The 8761-nt window shown below is 35.0% G+C and overlaps 2 protein-coding genes across 2 annotated transcripts; both read right to left on the bottom strand.

Annotated features, from left to right (window-relative positions):
• Nucleotides 1-226: 226 nt before the first annotated feature.
• On the bottom strand, nucleotides 227-4576 carry LOC121736750. Its single transcript, XM_042128134.1, has 2 exons — nucleotides 3397-4576; nucleotides 227-327 (listed from the first exon to the last, which is right to left on the bottom strand). The coding sequence occupies exons 1-2, from the start codon at nucleotides 4574-4576 to the stop codon at nucleotides 227-229; spliced, it is 1281 nt and encodes a 426-aa protein (XP_041984068.1).
• A 705-nt stretch (nucleotides 4577-5281) lies between these two features.
• LOC121736748 lies at nucleotides 5282-5755 on the bottom strand. The gene has a single exon (XM_042128133.1). The coding sequence runs from the start codon at nucleotides 5753-5755 to the stop codon at nucleotides 5282-5284; it is 474 nt and encodes a 157-aa protein (XP_041984067.1).
• Between the last annotated feature and the right edge of the window lie 3006 nt (nucleotides 5756-8761).

The raw sequence follows: 8761 nt of genomic DNA, 5'->3' as shown, positions 1-8761 counted from the left end.
CAGCTTATTAATATGACTATGGAAAATAACATATAGACTATGCACATTTATGAAATGATTTGTTGCACTACACTCAAATCTTTAGCAAACATTAATCCACTAAATTAACAACAACATCAACACTCAAACACATTATTGCTAAAAACCAAAAAATCGTACATAAAAATTACAGAATAAAACAAAAGAAACTTAATTAATTGTTTCTTGTAGTCTCTGCGATTGTTGGTTATACTGCGGGGCGCGTGCAGGCGCCGCCCGCCCCCAGCGCCTTACGGCTGTACAGGGTGCTCCCGATACACGCCATTGTTACTGTGTCAACTAGTTGTGCTAAAAAAATTAAGTATCAATTAGTGTTGATCGAAGTGTTTTCTGAATTTGAAAAGTGGAAACTTTAACGTTTTTTTTGTTATATAAAGTTTAAGTATAAGGTAAAAAATATAAGATTTTAAATCTCTATCCGGCTGCGATGCTATAGAGATTTGGCTGAGGTAAAATAGATTCGAAAGCTGTTATACAGGCCAGTGACCTAACTTTATGGTTACTTATTATTTACTTATTTATAATATTATGTCTTAGCATTGTTTTTTTTTTATTATTTTGTTTATTTAAAGATATAAAACAAATGCATATGAAATCATTTACAAAACTATAGAAAATTATAATGCGATACCGTGATGACATTAAAAACTCCACCTACGCACTTTTCACCAACATAATTATATGCCCTACATTCCTTCATGTAAATTCGAATTACTTAAATAAATAATAAAACAATAAAATAAAGCGCCACAAATCAGTCGGGGGAAGAGCGAACACCCTGTGCGGAACTAGGAAGGGGGGTAAGTACACACGCCCCGAGGGGGAGTACATGGCAAATACGCGAAAGCAATAGGACTTTTAAAAATTCTCGAGAAATATGATTTATGTGTTGACGGCAAGAACGCCTCCTTTCTCCCAAGGACGAGGCCTGATTCGATTTTTAAGCCCGCCCGGGATATTTTATAAAAAACTTTATTGTTTTCGCATTTTCCAATTTTAAATTCTCTTCGCGAATGTCATTTTGAGTTATACTATATTATGGACTATGGACAGTCTTAGATATTATTGATATATGACGATTATAAGATCTAGATACGTGTATTTATGTCAAAGAAGATCTATAATGGTAAATTATGGACCCGGGTATTAAGATACTCATAGACCATAGTGATAGTCTATATTCAAGTTAAGAAGATAGTGGATCATGCGTACGTGCGACAAATATAAACTAGTGTATTGTGTCAAGGTAGGTCACTCTAAAGTCTAAACTGTCACCATGGTTTATGAGTCATTGGTACTATGTAGGAATGATTCACTATGTTATTCTTCTCGCGAATATACTATTATATAGAATGCTGATAAGGAACCTACAAATAAGGATCTTTATTCTGATCTGGATGACATTGTCATTTTTGAAGACGTAAATGGAACAACCAGTTAACTAGCATTTTTTAACATAAAGAGAATTACTCATTTTTAGAGATTTTTTTGCATTTTTTGCTCGTTATTAATAATGGTAGCAGGTAGGCACTTGAAATACTCACAATATTCTGAATTATATTTGTACTTTAATAATCATTACATAGTATAAAACAAAGTCACTTTTTCTGTCCTCATGTCCCTTTGTTCACTTTATTCTTTAAAACTACGTAAGGGATTTTGATGCGGTTTTATTTAATAGATAGAGTGATTAAAGATGAAGGTTTATAAGTGTAATAACATTCATTAAATAGTGGAGAATTACTGTTATTTTCGAGGAGGTAATCTGATGTCGTAAATAATTACAATTTTTTTTTCGCTTACATTGCAAACGCATTCTAAACCCTACGAGAATAATCAAAATAATATACTATTATATAATTGTACACAATGAAACGGTCTACAGAAAACTTCGCGATGGTATAATATGTCTATCTCTTATGGATATCCCACAATAACATTTTTTGTCATTTACGAGTACTTTTTACTACAAATAATGGCTAATTTTCGAAAATCGCTTCGAAAATTACTTCGGCATTAATCCTTATTCAATTAATAATAATAATAATAATAAAAGCCTTTATTCAGATCTGCTTACTTACAATTTAAAGTTTCTAGACACTAAATATTAAATCATGGCTATCAAAATATTACGGTTTAAAGTGGTGCTAACTTAGATAGCAATATGTTATGATATAATTTATATCATATCATAACATACTATTACCCATCCTAAATAACAAAATTATATTTATTACTAACTATCCTAGGTATCTACTCGTAATATTTGTAATTTGCTTGATCTCTGCAGATCAGTTTGCCAGTCGGCAAAGGCCTCCTCCAATCTTTTCCATTCTTGTCTGTTCTGTGCTACTCTATGCCATGTCACTCCAGCTACTTGTCGGATATCATCATCCCATCGCCTGCCCCATTTCCTTTGTCCATCTCTGGGATACCATAGAGATACCATGTTGCTCCATCTATCTTTTTGTCTAATCATGTGGCCTGCCCACTTTCATTTTAGCCTTCTGATTTTGTTTGTTATATCTGTTACTTTCGTTCTTTTCCTGATAACATAACTGTTCAGTTTGTCTGATTTTTTTGTTCCTAGAAGGCTTCTTTCCATTGCTCGATGGCATGTTTTGAGTTTTGAAATTGTCTTCTGTGTTAAAGGCCAGGTTTGACAGCCGTATGTGAGCACAGGCAGAATACAGGAGTTGAATATTTTGCTTTTTGTTTTTGTATGTAGAGTTTTGTCTTTCATTACCTCTTTCAGGCTCCAGTATCTTTTCCATCCGTTGGTTATTCTCCTGTCTACTTCTTTGCGTATGGGTTCGATAGGTGTTATCAGTTGTCCTAGATAAGTATATTCATCAGCATATTCTATTTGTGTGTTCTGTATCTGTAAGGGATATTTCTCACTGTTTGTGATTAATTTTGTTTTCTCAGGGTTTAATTTTAGCCCTACTTTCTCGCTTTCTTTTGGTAATTCCTGTATCATTTTATTTATTTCTTGTGGAGTTTTGGCGAAGAGCGCGATGTCGTCTGCAAATCTTAGATGGGTAAGTTTTGCACCGTCTATGTTTATACCCAATTTGTCCCAGTCCAGATGCCTGAACACTGACTCCAGCACAGCTGCGAATAGCTTTGGCGACAGGGGGTCCCCTTGTCTTACGCCTCTGCGAATGCTAAATGGTTTGCTCGCCTTTTCTAGTTGGATTCTGGCTGTACTATTGTTGTAAATTTTTTTTAATATATGGATATATTTTTGTTCGACTCCTTGGCTTGCTAGTGAATTCCATAAGCTTGAATGTGATATGGAATCAAAAGCTTTACTATAATCAACAAAAGCAATATAATAGGTAAGTTGATATTCACTGAACTTTTCTAGAATTTGGCGGACCACGTGGATGTGATCGAGGACTGAGTAGCCCTTACGAAACCCAGCTTGTTCGATTGTTTGCTGCTCGTCTAATGTCCTTTCCATTCTGTTTAGTAGGATCTTAGCAAAGATTTTGTAGGTATTCGACATGAGGCTGATTGGCCTATAATTTCCTATGTCATGTTTGTCTCCTTTCTTGTGTAGTAAAATAATGTTAGATTCGGTCCATTGTTGAGGTATAATTTCGGTGACCAGTATGTCGTTAAAAAGCTCTGTCAATATAGGTATAATTGTTTCCTTGTTGTGTTTGAGGATATCATTATCTATGCCATCAGGGCCTGGTGCTTTGTCTTTTTTTAAGCTATCTATAGCATTCTCTACTTCTACTTGCAATATGTTGGGAACGTTTAGGGCCGGTGGGCTGGGGCCTGAGAGGTTGTTGCAATTGTCGGTGGTCATTATATTGCTGTCTTCCAGTGTACTGTTTTCACATCCATATAACATTTTGTAGTAATCTGTTGCAATTGACAGTATTTCAGACCTGTCGTGACATTGCTTTCTTGAGTTGTTTTTCATTTTTACGATCCAATCTTTAGAATTCTCTAATTCTTTGTAAGCTTTTTTGATGCCACCGGTTTTCAGTATATATTTTTCGATTATTTCCAGTCTGTTCCTTTTCCTATCCTTGCGCATACTCTCCTTGATTTCTTTGCTTATTTTTGTTATGAGTTTTCTCCTGTCTGAAATATTTCTTGAACAGATTAGATTGTTCCTTTGCTCCAATAGTTTAATAGTGTCAGTTGATACCCATTTTTTTTGTGTAATTCTATTGTTCGCAGTGAGTTGGAGCTGCTCTGTTATTGTGCGCTCATAATAGTTGTATTTTCCCTGAATATTTAGGTCTATGGTTTCTGACTTGAAATTATTAAATTTCTCCTTTAAAGTTCTCTGTAGCTCTTCTACTTGATGTTTTCCAAGTTTTATTTTTCCTGGTTTGATTTCCGGTCTGTGTTTTCTAGGTTCTAGTGTTTTGAGTTTAGCTCTTATAAGTCGGTGATTGGTGTTGAAATTTAGCCTGCTGATTACGTCGAAGTTTGAGAAGAAACTGGCTTTGTTAGTCAGAATGAAATCAATTTCGTTTTTTGCTCTCCCATCTGGTGACCGCCAGGTCCACATTTTACTCTTGTTTTTTCTGTATGTTGTGTTAAGAATAGTTAAGTTGTTTTCTAATGCAAAGTTAATTAGCTTTTCTCCATTCCTACTCCTAGGTTTATCACTGTATGTGAATTGTCCGATTATTCTGTCTTCCTCTGGTCGCCGGTCACCGATTTGGCCATTGAAGTCTCCCATTATTATCATATTTTTATTAGCATGTTCTTGAATAGCCTTATTGAGGTCTGAGTAGAACATGTATATTGTTTCTGTCTCTGATTGTTCTGTAGGTGAGTATACCTGTATGATTGACCAAGCATTTTTGTAGCCTGGTAATTTTATGTTCAGTGTAGATATGCGTTCTGAGATCCCGATGATTCCTTGTATGTAATTCGAAAGTTGTCTGGTGTCTCTCCTATATGGTATAGCAAGAAGTCTGGGTAGGAAATTATTCTCTCACCAATACGTCTCACTTCACTGAGGCCAATAATGTCCCACTTTAATTGTTTTAAAGCATATGTAAATTCTTGCAGATTTTCGTCATTTTTAAGAGTAAGCAAATTTAGAGCAGTAATATATAATCTCTGTTTTTCAATCTTTATTGTTGTTGGAGGGTCGTGGTCGCTATCTCCCGCGGTGACCAGCCGTGGTGGGAGAGGTTTGTTGTACTGTTGTGACTTTGATATATTGTGAGGAGTTGCCTCCGCTTCCTGTTTGTTGTGTCCGTTGTTAATTTCTGTAGGTGTTTTTATCCGAGAAGGAGTAGGATCTCTCCCGCATGTATTGGAATGCATCAATTTGGTTGGCTTCTTTCTGAAAGTTGTTGTTCTTGGTGGTTTTAGGCACCTTTGAAGTTGCAGCGTTCTGACTTTTGGGGCTAGGTGTGTCAGCCCTCTTCCTTTTTTCGTTTTCTGTTTTGTTACTGTTCTGAATCCTGGATTCTTTTCTTTTTTGTAAGATTTCTTTGGGTAGGTCATGGGTGATGTAAGCAGTAGACTTTAATTTTCTTTTGTTTTTCATAATTTGTGCTTTTCTTTGTTGCGTAGTACTCGTAGTTGTGAGTAAAATTGGTCTAATTTTCTTGTTATTCTCGTCTTTTTTTCCGAGACGCAATAACCTGTCTATCTCTCCTAGTTCCATTTTTACGTCAATCTCGTTGAGCGTGGAAATAACAAGAGAGCTCAATGTTTCATTGTTTTCCATTTCGGTTTCTGGAATCCCATGGATAATTAAGTTTTTTCTTTTGTTGTGAATTTCAAAGTTTAATATTTTGCTGTTGAGAATGTCGACTTCCCTTTGAAGTCTCTCGTTTTCATCGATTAATGGTTTTATCTTGTCATCAATCTTTTGTAGCACAGCAGAAGTAAGATTTTCGGTTATTTTGACCGCTTGTAAGTTTAATTGTTCGGTCATTTTCACAAGTAATATTGACATTTCGGATGACAGTTTGGTTGTCATTGTTCAAGTCACTTGACAGCTTACTTTTTTCTATTTCTTTGAAGGTTTATGATAGACCGTAGAGTAAGTGTCTTGTTTATGGCTTTGTGGTTATATACTGTGCAGTGTGCTCTATGGATTTTACGGATATGCGTTTCGTTTCAGTAGGTTGTCAACACTGTTTAGATGGTATATTATCTTTGCTTTGTTACTTCGAAGAGATGTAAAATGGCCGCTCGAATTCGGCGATGCAATGTTTCTCTCACTGTTTTTGTCCTTTCACTGATTAATATCTTGATGTTTTGTAGCACATTTGTATTGGAGACTTGGTGATCGGCACTTTGCACTAAGATTTTTAGTTTTTTTTTAGCACTTTTTGATTTATTTCACGGGAGCGTTCACAAAGCGTCTAATCTTTATTACACCGGAAGCGGAAGCTTATTCAATTAAATACTTTAAAATACATTGTAATTTAATATAGATCTATACAATGGCCCTTTACAGCATATGATTTAAATGAATATTTTCGAAGATATTACAGATTTAAAAATTGCAGGACGTAGCTTTTGCGGCGGTACCGGTCATCGATCTGGTCGAGTCCGACTCGCACTTGGCCGATTTTTTCCCTTTTATATTGAACAAACCTTGTAAGTTGTAACTTACCTGCTTCATCCACTATTGTCTTCGATTGGACATGGATGAGAAGCAGCTGTCACTAAAATGACATCACGACTTCGGCTTGCAAAATGATACTTGGATGGCCAATTTTGCTGTTTGACTTCACACTGTCAATACAGTGTGAATGTCAGACAGCTGTCTCCCAAGTGACACTTTACAGGTGATGCCAAAACATGATTGTAGGGTTGCATTTGATTTGATAAGGACCTGTTTCACCACATCCTGATAAGTGCCGAATAGGCTATCCACCACTTAACTTGACAGATGAAGTATGGCGATCTGTCAAAATAGTTGTGAATAGCCTATTCGGCACTTTATCAGAAAGTGGTGAAACAAGCCCTAAGTTTTTTAATTTTTAATTTTAAAATTGTTTCTACAATAAGATGAGATTTTTATCCAGGAACATTCCATACCCTAGATTTACGCACTACCTAGCTATCCTAGTACGACAGTAGTCAACGTTTTGCCAATAAATTATTATTATTTATTGGCAAAACGTTGACTACTGTCTACTTTATTAATACTTAGTGCTTTTTCGTTATCTGATAATTCGTAAAAATAATTCTTTTAGGAACTAATTTTTTTCATTGTAACAAAAGAATACCATTAATATATTATTTACTAGACGTTGAATCAGATGGTTTAAACTTTAAAATGGATTAGGTATTTTTATTATATTATTATGAATCAGTTATTTATCCACGACCGAAATCCATATTTTTTATGCTTTTGCCAATTAATCACTATAAAAACTAGGTCCGCTAATCAAAGAAAAAAAAAAGATACATACAGCAGAACGTATTACCTCCTCCTTTTTGGAAGTCGGTCAAAAAAGAAACTAACGCTACGGAAATTTCGTAGCAGTTGCTACGAAATTTCGTAGAGGCAGTTTAAGTATTAAAAACTAAATGACCCGGTGAACTTTTTTCTTCTTTTTACGCTTCAAATTATCTTTTGGTTCACGTATATTAATACGTGAACCAAAAACTTTGTATCCCTTTTGACGAAAAATGGGTAAACGTAGGTGCATGAAATTTTGCACAGTTATAGTTTATACGGTGAAGGAGTGCATCGAGATAATATTATTTTGAAATTATGCTTTTATATTAAATTTTTTTAACAAATAAAACATTACACACACTACAACACACACACTAGGAAAAATGACAGATTTTTGAGTGACAAGCCCATACATACGAATTATACTCTTTCATTTATGGTTGAAGTCTGTTGACAACAAGGTGACAAATTGAAAATGGATTATTGTTTTTTTTATTGAATCAATGCTTACATGGCCAGTCTGTGATCAGTTGAGTCCCAGAGACAACATGGCCAGTCTGTGATCAGTTGAGTCCCAGAGACAAGAGTTACAAAAATATGATAAAGTCAATAATTTTTTTACAAATTATAGGTAGTAGTACTAATGTCGTTGGAACTACTTAGGTCTAATTTCGACCATTGGGCGATCTCTAGTTTAAATAATATTCCTAAATTAATAAACAAATAACATGTGGTACGGTTTCGTAGCACTCGCTACGAAATGTCGTAGAGGCTCGTAGAGGCTAGAGCGTCAAAAGGGAAGGTTGAATATACGAATCAGCCGAACATACAATCTCCTCTTTTTTGGAAGTCGGTTAAAAGTTTTATAAACCATATCTATATATATAAAAATGGATTTTCAAATGTGTTAGTCGCGCTGAAACTCGAAAACGGCCGAACGGATTGGGCTGATTTTAGTCTTAAAATATTCGTAGAAGTCCAGGGAAGGTTTTAAAGTGACACGAAGTTCACCGGGACAGCTAGTTTTGTATAAAATTGTTAGTAGCTATCACGGTTATTTAAATATTTTTTTGATACAAACACCGTGTTTGTAAGTGGGCCCTACACGATCAATTTAATGTGCAGTATCATTGAACAATATAACTGAACAATTTATTTGAGTTTAAATGTGGTCGCAGACAGTCACTTTTTCGCCATTTACAATAATTATATATGGCATGAATGGAAAAATTACATTTTTATGGAGTATTGATGGAATAATGACATTTAGAATTTTATGAAAACCTACCCTCGTGGCGCGTGATGTGCCCTAAT

This window comes from Aricia agestis, chromosome 19, assembly GCF_905147365.1.
Source record: "Aricia agestis chromosome 19, ilAriAges1.1, whole genome shotgun sequence".
NCBI classification, from domain to species: Eukaryota; Metazoa; Arthropoda; class Insecta; order Lepidoptera; family Lycaenidae; genus Aricia; species Aricia agestis.
Note: the sequence above shows the minus strand (reverse complement) of the source record. Positions and strands in the feature narration are given on the sequence as shown.

Coding starts and splice junctions, on each gene's coding strand:
- LOC121736750 (XM_042128134.1), bottom strand. CDS start 4,576: ATGTGGACCTGGCGGTCACCAGATGGGAGAGCAAAAAACGAAATTGAT. Junction 328..3,396: donor CCAAATTCTAGAAAAGTTCA/GTGAATATCAAC, acceptor TAATTTTTTTAG/CACAACTAGTTGACACAGTA.
- LOC121736748 (XM_042128133.1), bottom strand. CDS start 5,755: ATGGAAAACAATGAAACATTGAGCTCTCTTGTTATTTCCACGCTCAAC.